At 39.7% G+C, this 12935-nt stretch overlaps 1 protein-coding gene across 2 annotated transcripts in view; it reads right to left on the reverse strand.

Moving 5' to 3' along the window:
- Nucleotides 1-10078: 10078 nt before the first annotated feature.
- Nucleotides 10079-12935, reverse strand: part of LOC142344368 (RAB11-binding protein RELCH-like) — a 30999-nt gene continuing 28142 nt past the window's right edge. For both annotated transcript variants that reach the window (XM_075395961.1, XM_075395962.1), the window contains 3 exons: nucleotides 11590-11947; nucleotides 10948-11408; nucleotides 10079-10684 (listed from right to left, as the gene is read on the reverse strand). In XM_075395961.1, coding sequence (XP_075252076.1) covers nucleotides 10130-10684; nucleotides 10948-11408; nucleotides 11590-11947 — 1374 coding nt within the window. In that variant the 3' untranslated portion in view covers nucleotides 10079-10129. The remainder of the gene's footprint in view (nucleotides 10685-10947; nucleotides 11409-11589; nucleotides 11948-12935) is intronic.

Genomic DNA, 12935 nt, shown 5'->3' on the forward strand with positions numbered 1-12935 from the left:
ACCCGTTCAATTAAAATCTTTGGAAAAACGGCTTAAGAAAGACCAGCCTTTAAGAAAAAACTATTCGAATATAATCAAAGAGGAGTTAAACAAGTACTACGTAGTAAGGGTTAAAGATGCTCATGAGGTGGAAAGTCGCTTGTAACGAGAGCGCTACTTACCACACCATCCGGCTGTTAACCCAAACAAGGTTCATAGGGTACTAAACGAAGCAGCTAAAATCCATGGCGCATCTCTTGATAAGTCATTACTCACCGGTCCTGACTTGATATTAAACCATATCTACACATGCGGTCCAGACGACATCCATTTGCCGTATCTACCGACATCGAGGGAATGTTCCTCCAAGTTGGAGTTTCACCATTATCAGCCATCATTGCACTTTTTCTGGCGGGAAGACCCCACATCAAATGTTGTGGTACACCAGTATACATGCCACATTTTCGAGACAAAATTTGCCCACCTGCGCCAACTACGCACTTCAGCGCACGGCAAGTGATTAAACTAAGGAGTTCCGGCAGTGCTCAAATCCCAGTAAATGTAGTAAAAGGTGGTTGCAATATCTCCCATAGCAAACTTCTCCGTGGAGCTGAGAGGGCTTCACCATGTAAATCCCCTTCAATAAAAACGTAAATCATGCTTGCGCAATCAAAGTAAACTTTCTAGTGGGCAATCATCGAGTAAGACCACTAAAATGTCATGGAAGGCCTCCTACAGGTGACCGAATTGCATTTGGCTTATTCGTCGGGTAAAGATACCACGGCTTTGGTTTTGTGCGATTCCGCTTGTAGTCACTCTTGGGTGTCCAATAGTCTAGCGAAAAAATTTGGTTTGCACGGTACAGCATTGAATCTAAGTCAAGGGTATAAATACCGAGGAGGTTGTCGACACTAAGTTGGTTGAACTGACCGCAACACCACGCGATAACCAAGCATTTGAAACACTTTAAGTCTGTCCTTACGTGAAGGGACATTTGAATGTAAATGCCGACGTGATAAACATTACAGGACTCCAAGAAACACCCGCACCTAGCAGTTCTAGACGCGGTTACATATTGCTATGTAAACATTGAGATGATACCTGGACAGGACGTATATCATGTCATCCTCCCGTTTAGAGTACTTCGCTGCCGACAAGAAGTGCTCGCGCTTCGCTTGCCCATAGGTTGGGTTTTTAGCTGCCCTCTACCGTCGTCTTCAGGGTCAGTCTCGACTTGTTTTAAAGCTTAAATAGAGCAGGATTTTGAACTCGCTAGTCAGGTAAAATCTTGGTACGACATGGAGCCATATGGCGCACTTAAGCATGTAGACCCACGATAAGCCGCGGATGCACGTGCGCATGATATTCTAATAAAAACCACAGTGCATAATGGACAGATATGATGTCGGAATGCTATGGGCCGAAGGTAAAATCGAATGGCCAACAATTATTTTTCAGCACCCGTTCAATTAAAATCTTTGGAAAATCGGCTTAAGAAAGACCAGCCTTTAAGAAAAAAGTATTCGAATATCATCAAAGAGGAGTTAAACAAGTACTACGTAGTAAGGGTTAAAGATGCTCATGAGGTGGAAAGTCGCTTGGAACGAGAGCGGTACCTACCACACCATCCGGCTGTTAACCCAAACAAGGTTCGTAGGGTACTAAACGAAGCAGCTAAAATCCATGGCGCATCTCTTGATAAGTCATTACTCACCGGTCCTGACTTGATATTAAACCAATCTACACATGCGGTCCAGACGACATCCATTTGCCGTATCTACCGACATCGAGGGAATGTTCCTCCAAGTTGGAGTTTCACCATTATCAGCCATCATTGCACTTTTTGTGGCGGGAAGACCCCACATCAAATGTTGTGGTACACCAGTATACATGCCACATTTTCGAGACAAGATTTGCCCACCTGCGCCAACTACGCACTTCAGCGCACGGCAAGTGATTAAACTAAGGAGTATCCGGAAAAGCGAAAGCCGTTCTTGAACTTCTACAGGGAGGACTGCTTAGATTCATTGGAATCGCCCAAGGGGGACCTCATTAGGTCGAAGTAATTGGTACATCTTCTCCATCTAAGTGGGTTTAAGGTTACTAAATTTGTTAGCATTGTGCCAGATCTGACTGACCGAATTGACGGGTCTGCTCAATCCACAGAACCGAAAGTCATCGTTTCATCCAAGGAGGAATCAACGCACGTGCTTGGGCTTAATTGGAACCACAACAACGATACTCTGTTGCGAGCAGGTGTACTAACAGCGCCATCACAAAAAGTTTAACACAGTTCTTGGTCTTGAGTCTCGTGTCAAAGGTCGACAACCTAATTGGTCTTGTCGGACCGTTTATTGTGGGTGCTCGGTTAATCTCGAAAGACTTTTGGCGTGTCAATGGACAAAGTTGGGATGACAAGTTACCCAAAGTCACAGTTGACAGATTTCATCCATGGTGTGTTGAACTTCCGCAGTTGGCTAAGATCACTATACAAAGAAATTTTTCAGGCAGGTCGGTTTTTTTCATACAAACAAAGATCACCGCACAATCAACTAAAGTCTCCTCAACTGGGCTGCCCACCCAGAGTATTTCAATACAAAACCTGCCTATTTCAACAAACTTGAAACCCAGTACTGAATCATAATTTCATCAAAACAGTTGGTCATTGTTACCGAGGAAATAGCAAAATGAGCAACGCTCTATTTGAAATGAGCAATCTATCCAACCAGAAAGAATGCGTAATTTTTTTTAACCATGTAAGCCTTATATCCGTTCTATTATACGTAGAGAGCGCAGAAAAAAAATCTTATAGACTAATTTTTGTTGAACCTACTAAAACACCAAATAGATTGCGCTCAGTTTAGGCTTAAAATTTTTATGTTTCAAAAATGCTTCTCGGTAATCAATCTTAGACTAAGACCTGCCAAAACGATGTTACTACATCAGCCGGTTTGAAGCACATTGCTTGACTTTACGTTAAACACAGTAGACTTAATCGCGGCTTACTCATTGAATTAAACAATGTCCCATTAGACCGTTTTCAGCTAGTCATGTCCGGAAAAAACCCAGAGCAACAATTCAAACCATTCAGAGTAACTTCATAGAAAAACAGTACAATGAAACTTACCAGAAAGATTAAACTACCTAAGCATGTCAGAAAAGCATGCATTTTATAAAGACACTAACAGTTCACAGCTACATACATACTGTTGATACTGGATAATGACATGAAGTAATTGCGGTGCTTACGAGGTGCGTTTGGGTCCCCTTTCGGGTGCAACGTGGGCATAATTGTATAATCAGAGCAAGTGCATTCTCCACCTTCCGGGTCACTTTAGCAGGTGTGTCATAGATCTCTTGGGTCACTCAGCAAGTGTACTCACGATCACCCGTCCGTGTCACTTAGATGTATTCACGATGTGCCGGGTCACTTAACAGGTGTATTCTTGACCTTCCGGTTACTTTACGAAGGTGTGTTCACAGTCTCCAGGGTCACTTGAATGCAATTAGGTGTATTAACGATTTACCGGGTCTTTTAACAGGTGTAGTTGCGATATTCCGTGTCATTTTTCAGTGTATTCACGTTCTCTCGGGTCACTTAACAGATGTATTCATGATCTCTCGCGTCACTTAACAGGTGTATTCGCAATATCTCGGGTCACCTGATAGGTGTATTTTCTTAGCAGCTGTATAATGTATAATAAAATCTGACAGGTGTCAAGAAATAATGATCCTTTACATTGTCTTAAAATGAAAAGTTGCGAAGAGCTGCATACCAGCTTACCCAAAATCAAAAACCAACACCAACGAAAACGAGGAAGTTCGTTATGAACACGTTGCCAATCCCTGCTCCCAACCTCTAGATGACACAGGAAAAAAGTTGCCCCGTATGCTAGTTACTATTGTTTGAGCCAACTAGGGGGCAAAAAAAATCAATTAACTATTAGAAAAGAACTGTAGTTGAACTGCATCACAGAACATGAACCAATCCATTTGAATGTTATATTTTGCAATTATTCGAGACATTACTATATGACTAAACTATGGGCCAAATTCAGCAATGAACTTTTAATTCAGCATTCTGAGAATCAATGAAACTTTTATGTTTACAATTTTGTGTTCATCATTTTGCCATTATTTAATACTATTGCTGTTGTTGTTTCAAATTTATGTAGTTTTATCCGTATACTAGCATTCTGCCATTATTTGCAAAGTCTCGCCTTTCCGCTGATTGTACCTCTATTCGATGTATATTTACCTCTGCATCGTTGTTTCAATTAGCAGTAGTGTGGCGTAAAGGTGTGAATATGACTGGTGGGATGTAGTATGATGTCAATATGCCTGTGGCGTGTAGTATGATGTGAATATGCCTGTGGTGTGATATGTGATATGCGTGGTGTGATGTAGTATGTGAATATGCCTGTGGTGTGATGCAAGTAGCACTGAAACAGGTTAAAAACAGCCTATCATAGGTTGCCAATCAGAGCTGAAACACAGTAGGCTGATAATTGCACAAACAATTCTGAACAGATCGAAATCAGAACTACAATTTTACTCCAAAAAGACTGAGGAGTGTACATTTTTGACATGACCAGAATTTGTACAAGTGTAAAAAGGTTTATATAAAGTTCCTGGATTTAAAGTTGTTCAGTACTGAAAAACTGTGCGTCCTCAGCCGCGGTAGGCACTACCCAATGTAATGCTGGTCCCGCAAAAATTAAACAAATTTAGGAATAGAACAAAAAAATCGGGATTCTTAATTAAACAAGAAAATACCGGAAAACTCACAGATCTGAAAAAACCCATAACCCCCCTTAAATTTTCCCCAACCTGTCACGGTAAAACGCACCATTTCTCAAAAATGAAAAACGTTCTCGGGAAAACCCGAGCAAAAGATACCAAGTCCAAACGCTAGAAAACAACAAATTTTGCCAGAAAGGCTTGATATATCTGGCTTTAAACATAAGAAATTGTTACTTCATTACAGATCTCTTCATCACGCACTTCTCCATCATAGTCATGTGCTTAATAAAAAGAATCTTTTCCCATTCTTATTTGTGTCACCTGCTTATAAAAAACAGAGCTGGGGGTTACATTGACGAGGGTCCACAAGTCCCTGCGGGCGTGTTGATCTCTTCATCAAACCAAAAAATTGCTTGCGAAGAAAACTTCTTTACTCATCAGAGGATACGTGAGATGTTATATTCTTTACATTACCGTAAAAAAAACTGCCAAAATTTTCAAACAAGTGAAAAATTAGATTGAAAATACAGTCTTTACACAATTACTCTCCAAGCGCTTAACCTCAAAAAATTACCGTTTGCTAAACTCCATTTCCTCTTAAAAGCGGCCATGAACCATGAATGAACCATGAACTTTTCCTACAGAACGAAATATTTGAATAAACGAATAGAACGAAAAAATTCTGAACCTGCCTATTTCAATATTAACTTGTAGACAGAAGTATAGAGTACTGATAGAGAACTAATAGAGTACTGAAACAGAATATTTAGATCAAAAATTGGTTATGTAAAAAAAACCGAGCAAAAATTCAAACTGTTTAGAGTAATTTCATAGTAAAAACAGCAGTGAAGTCTTCAAAAAAATATGAAACTACATGAGCAATTCGGAAAGCATGCAAAATGCATGCATTTTGTAAAGCCACCTTAACAGCTAACAGCTACATAAGTACATACTGCTGCTGATACTGGATACTGACACGGAGTGATTGCGTTGCCTACGGGGTGCGCATGGGTTCCGTTTTGGGTGTAAAGTGGAGCGTGAGTTCACATTGTAAAACCAGAGCAGGTGTAGTATCGACAATTCGGGTCATTTTAGCAAGTGTGTTTACGATCTTCCTCGGTCACTTAGGTGCATTCACGATCTTCCGGGTCACTTAGGTGTATTCACGATCTCCCGGATCACTTGACAGGTGTATTCTCGACCTTCCGTGTCCCTTTAGCAGGTGTGTTCACGATCTCCCAGGTAACTTAGGTTTATTCAGGATCTCCCGCGTCATTTAACAGGTGTATTTGCGATCTTCCGGGTCACTTAGGCGTGCTACCTATCTCCCGAATCACTGTACAGATGTATTCACGATCTTCCGGGTCACTTAACAGGTTTATTCATGATCTCTCGTTTAACTTAACACTTGTATTCACAATATCTCGGGTCACCTGATAGTGTGCTTGCTCTCTAAACAGTCGTATTATGTAATATAAATTCTGATCGGGTGTCAAAAATGATCTTTTTAGTGTCTTCAAAACGTGGCTGATCCCTGCTCTCGACGTCTGGCACACACAGGAAACATAAGTTGCATTGTACATGGGCCACTCTTATTTGCGCCAACTAGGGGCCAAATTCAGCAATGAACTATTCGAAATGAAATGTGGTTTAAGTAAAACTGTGTATTTCAGAATGTTTCATTCGAGTCACTACCATTTGACTTAACTATGGGCCAAATTCAACAATGAACTATTAGTTCTGCACTCTGTGATTGGATGGAATTTTTTGTTTAAAAATTTTGTGTTCATCATTTTGCCGTTATTAAACACTGTTGTCGTTGTGGTTTCAATTTTTTGTTTTATCAGTATACCTGAATTCTGCCACTATTTGAAAAGTCAATCGCCTTTCTGCTTATTTTACCTCTATTCGATGTATATTTACTTATGCATCGTCTTTTCAATTAGCAGTAGTGAGATGCATTATGTACAATTTCTGGATTTACAATGGTTCAGTACTGAAAAGAAGTTGCGATCTTTAGTGTCTTGTTAGCTTCTAAGGAAAAAATGTTCTAATTTTTGAAGATATTGCGAAACACTTGTATCAGTTGGTGTATAAAACTACGACATTCCATTAGACATTAGAATGCCAAAAGGCTTTGCAAGAACTAAAAACAGCGCTAGTATCCGCTCCCTTTTTAAGGTTACCAAATGAAATGGATCATGTTGTCCTCTGTACTGACGCATCGCTGTGCTATCGCTGTACTGGCATCGGAGCTGTGCTATCTCAAAAACAGAAAAATTGAGAAAATGCATATGCTTAGAGAGCTTTGCATCAAGGTCGAAGAAACTACTCTGCCACAAAATGTTTATAATTGCTGCGTGCTGTGTTGTTTACATCATATTTCACAGAACTTCTTTTAAAGGAAAACTTTCAAGATAACTACTGACCATCACGCCCCAGTATGGCTTTGATTGATCAAGCAAGATCCCGGTGTTTTCTCTAGGTTATTTTGAGTAACAATTGAAAAATCTTGTATAAATTAGACCATGAAGCAGGTAATGAGCATTTGTGTAGATAATGTAAGCATCATCGTGATGTTTGCAGAGTGATTTTTACGCAAAATCAGGAATAAATGAAACTATTTTTTAGACGATTCCATAACGAGCTAAGCGAAATTTGAAAAATGGTCTCCAAGTGTTTGCTGGCTAGTTATGACGCTTCCATTAACTATTTAATGAAATGTGACAGAACAGTTCATCATTTCTATTTTCAAAATGGGTTGTGCGTAAATAGAGTGCTACGTATCAGCATGAATAATGTTCTGGGCCACTATTGGCTTTTAAAAAAATAGTTAAATTCAAGTGAAATGAACAAAGTATATTTAATGGTTCAGTGCTTATTCCATCTTCCACTTTTTGTCTGGGGTAGAAATAAGATAATCAATTCCTTCTGAGTTCGTAAGTGCAACCATTACTTTTGCCAATCCGATGAAACGACGCCCACGATTTACTGTCTCAACTTGTATTGGCGTAACAGAACATTCAAATACGCCTCCATTGGGCTATTGTTCAACTAGCTGTTTTTGATCAATCTAATTGCGTTCCCAAAGCAGTCTCGGTGAGAAAATGGTATTGTCCATCAGCTTCAGAGTCAAGACGACAATCTGTTAAGTTTAGTGAAGTCCACTAATGTCTGATTAGTTAGGGAAATATTTTCTTAGAAATAGCTAAATAAGAACGGGCAGTGTCGGTCTCGATAAATTCATTTTTAGAGGAGTCACAAATTTTTTTTAAAAAAAACACACAAGTTAGTGCTTATTAAACTGACATATTGAAGAATTAAAATTATAGGTTCTTTGTCCACTACTGAACTCTTCCTCATTTCTATTTCATAAATCTGTCTGGAAAGTTCGTTGAGTTTCTCAAAGAAATCATTATCGAGCAGTTTGCAGAATGCTGCTCCAGGGATCTATTTAGTTCGACTATGACAACTCCTGTCCACATTTTGATACCCGTACGCTCTATTCCCAATAAGTTTCATGGTCTCAGCAATCACTGTAAAGATTTTGTTCTTGTCTCTTTCACGCCAAGCAGTAACAACCGATTGCACAGAAGACTCAAAACTCTTAACTGGTGTGTACTGTAGAAAGAAATGAACCTTCTTCAAATTGAGCCCATGTTTCTAATAGAATAGAAGCAACGGCGTTATGAGAGAAACACGCTGTAATTTCATGCTTGAAATTAATATGAGACTTGTTTGGGACATGATTTTTATCCATCGCAAAATTGAGCACATCTCAAACATCGCCCAGGGATACGTAAGGTTTTAAAAAGGTAGAAACTTTGAGAGCTTCTTCAAATGATCTGGTACTTCCTCCTCACAATCTACTACACCAAAAAATTGTTTCCTTAAAATCTTGATCTTCTCGCATGGGAGTAACAAATGGAAAATTTTCAGACGAAGTTTTCCGCATCATTCCTATTTCCGCGAACTCATGTCCACCAAGTAGATTCCCAAATCTCGATATCCCGAATTTTTTATGTAATCACGTCCATACTCATCCTTTGCACGTCTTTGCAATCCATTTTCAAAATCTTCAAGTAAAAGGTTCCACCGTTTTTGACATGCACAGGCATCCCAGTGCCTCAACTGTACCGCAGTGCGCACAGACAACAACTTAATAGGACCAATTTTTTTTCTGCCTGGCAGTTAACGAATGAAAAGAATTCTTAACTGAAATTGATATCGCCCAAAAAGTGAGGAGAAAGTTCATTTCAATCTCACGTAATTAGAAACGAGATTTTATAAATCGTTTTAAGCCGACACTAGAGTGAACGCAGCAACTAAAATTTCTTTCAGTGATACAAATGCGAGAAGAGTAAGCCATATTATTTTTTGACAATGAAGCTGATAATTATGCCCGACATAGCTCAAATTAATTATGACCAAAAACTTTGCGCTCAACGGGATTTCTGATTAAATCACTCATTTGTTTCTCAAATGCCAAATATATCAATTAGCCAAAAAAAGACTGCATAAAACCAGTTGAGTACAGTCCCTCTATCCCAACCTCCATTGAGATTAATTCCATTATCTATTAGCTTAAAATATCATCTTGCATCGATGCCTTCAGTGATAAAGGCCCGGCAAAATACCGCTGTTGCTAGGTGTGAAAAAAAAACCATGAGTTAATTGCATTAAACAATAATGGGCAATTTTTCTGTAAATTGTGAGAACTATACTGTGAATGTCAATAGAATGTGTGATGGAAACTTCCCGTTAACATTCTTGCATCACCTCGCTTTTTACATCTCCCAAAAACAATGCGAAGAGAACTCATTTCATTGAATATAACTTTGCTTATAAAGTCGAGGAGCAAGAATATTAACAGAATGAAATAGTTAAATATGATATGCTTCAAAGAATTGATAAACTAATTATATCTACACACTTTTAGCTGCGTTGATTAAGAGTTTCGCTAAGGAGTCTGGCATCAGTACGGAATGTAAAATAAGATCAACGAATTAATCGCTAAATTTAAATGAAAATTTGAAATGATGAATATGATGAAATAAACAACTCAAAACAGAATGAAAAGCACCAGAAACCGTTTAGGATCAACAGCATACTATATTACATTAGGATTGGAAAATGTTTCCTTCCCCCTATTTCTTTTCAATAGCTAACTTTTGGGAATACACGAGGCTTCCTAATTTTTATAGACCAGGCGGGTAAATTATGATACTTTCTCTAACCTAATTCTGGTCCATTGTCGCAGTAGCTGCACCTGGTTAGACCTTCGAACCTCCTCACCTAGAGCTCAGAAAACACTTTCTAGCCATGACAGGGTATGTATCATTATCAGGGCGTAAAATATAACTTTACTGTGGAAGGAAACAATTCCAGGAAAATAAATTACACAAAATTACTTCGCCAAGCCTTTCAGCTTACTGAACAGATTGCTGCCTTCGGACTTGACAGTACTGGACGAACTGGCTGCTTTGCCACTGTTGGCATTAGACCCAGACACTGGGATTATACCGACCTGGATCTCCAGCTGACGAATCAAAGCGTTGAGAGGTTCCACGTGCTCATTCAGGTTGAAAGAAATGCATTCCAATTTGAGCTTTGAAAGTGCTGGCAACAAACTGGCATTTATAACTTCGTTTGGGTATTCAGAGCACTGCTGGCACACGGTTGAGTAAAAGTTGAAAAGATGCGCACACAACCGGCTAACTAGGACACGTGAGGAGCTATCGTTGCTTGATTCCTTTGGACCATCAATGGATGTGATTGAGGAACTGTCGCTGGAAGCATTGCCAATTGTATGAAGTTGTTGCACTATATGCAGCACTCGAGTGAATATGTAGTCGTATCTGATAGACTCTCGTACTGAACTGTGTGCTATTCTACTTAATGCACGCACTGTTTCCGCTCTGAGGGAGACATCGTCTATCATACTGTCAAGTTGCATACACACCTTGAAAAATAATTCACGTTTGGTCTACTCCATTGATACTAAAATCAAGAACATTTTTAAGGGAGTGCAGCTTAAGTTCAATTTAATTCTCAAAACACTTTAGTTTTAAACTTCTGCTGTCTTGAAAAATTTTTACTGTTTCATTCTCCATGTTGGATGGTATTACAATCAAACGGGCATTACTTCCTCTGAAGAGGGAAGGTAAAGTTTTTATGCAAATTTTATTATATTATACAATGGACACTGAGGACAGAACTCCTCACCTTGTCTGTATTTTCGTGTGTAGTTGTCAAAGCTAAAACACTGCAAAAGCAATTGACAGTTGCAACTCGAATCGTCCAATCAGCATCACCTGAGAGTGTAATCAGTGCCGGTATCACTCTCTGCGTCAACAGCAAATCATCCACTGTCCGCGTGAACAACTCCAGCAAATGACATACTGTCAATTTCATCTGTGTCGAGGCATTTATGATCGATGAACAAACTGACTCGGTCAGAGCAGGTCTGTAAGAGGGATTAGATAGCAATGCTATGGTAGCAGCACGTAAGCTCAAGAGAGGCGCTCTGTTGACTGAATAAATGAAGAGCATCTCAACTAAAAATCCTCCAATAGTTTCTTTCAGTTTTTCACCTTCACTGCCGTCGTTTAGCGTTGTGGCTCGATTGGTATCCTCGTCTATAATTGTTGATAGGACTCCCGCGGCGTATACAGGCACAAGAGATCCTGTAAATCAATAATCACTGATGAGTTGCCATGAAGCTACGCTGGAAAGTATCCAGATAACGTCGGCAATCAACGACCGATACCGCATACACCAAAAAGCTCCAAAATAAGCAATTGGAATCGTGCAGTGCACGTGCACATATTTTCTTTTGTCAGAAACCCTCATACATTACATACTTACCATTTAACACAGAGATGAACTGCGAGTTATTGAAGTCCTGGCCCTCAGTAGCAGTTATATCAAAACTGAACTTCGACTTGAACAGAGGCACAAACTTAGCCACGGTGAACGGTCTTCCAAACACAGTTGATAGTGAGTAGCAAACAGTAGACATGCTATTAACACAGGGCACAGCATTCACATCCAAAAGTAGTAATATCTGGACAAGTCTGGGCAACAGTTGTGTCTGGACCCAGTCCAGCTCCGGCCACACAGGATGTGTAGTCTCCTTCAGGTACTCATCAAATGTGTGAACAAGATACGCAAGATGAGACGAATCCGATACCATAGATCTGACATCTTGCGCAGAGATTGCAGCCTAAAATAGGATTGTGTTTCTTAGAACGCGTACAGGTTTCCTCTTAAGTTGTACTTTTTTTTAAAAAAAACGTGATGAGTCAGCAACTTGCGTGGTTATGACTCTTGGCTAAGTATGACCTCAGTCACGCCATTTCAAACTTCAGGTCATTCTTAGGGTGGATGTCGTCAAAAAAACAAAGCCGGCATATTGCCAGCAAAAAGCCGCCGTTAACGCGCTAGACGCACATCGGGATTGAAACAAAAAAGAAGAGATTGAAATTAACAAAAAATTTTCCTAGTCTTGAAAATGTTTCTAATTCAGTGCGCAGTTTCAGTTAGATTCTAAAACTAAACTTACCTCAGCTTCTAAATTTAAGGGTATTAAGCTTGATACTAATATCAGCTTTATACTAATATCTTACAAACTTCAGCAAGAGATTGAATATAGATTATCATTGAGGATTTTCTTAACTTCAATCAACAAAATTAAAGTTACAGTCCTTTAATCCGTCCGAGCGACTAATTGTTTCGACGAGATTATTAGTCAATCGAACCCTGTGAAGAACCAGGCCGGCGTAAAGCTCGAGGACCAGGCTGTGATATTTCGGTTCCTCTGAGATTCTTGAGCAGCCGCAACAGCCTTGTTAGGGCCAGGTTTGAGCGCTTTTTGCACTATCATCCTCCACTAGGCTTTTGGCGCAGATTCTAGGTCATGTTTTGCTCTTGCCTTTGCGTGCAAACGTTTTAGGTGTGAGGTCTTTCTGCCGGTTCCGGTTTTTCTTGCCCCTTTTTATTCCGCAGCCCCCCTTATGTGCTCGGCACAAACATTAGGTTTTGGTTGTTAGGGCTTTGCTTTTGCCCTGGTGTGCTTGGGCTCGAGGTTGATGGTTTAGTTAGATCATTTCATACATTTCTTTGCTTTTGTGAAGCTCTCCGTTTTTTGTATATTTAAATTTCAAGAGTATTTGTGTTTGCATAGGATAAGATGCGTTTCTAGGCTCTTGCGC

Source organism: Convolutriloba macropyga, chromosome 8 (assembly GCF_964194025.1).
Source record: "Convolutriloba macropyga chromosome 8, txConMacr16.3, whole genome shotgun sequence".
Classification (NCBI taxonomy): Eukaryota; Metazoa; Xenacoelomorpha; order Acoela; family Convolutidae; genus Convolutriloba; species Convolutriloba macropyga.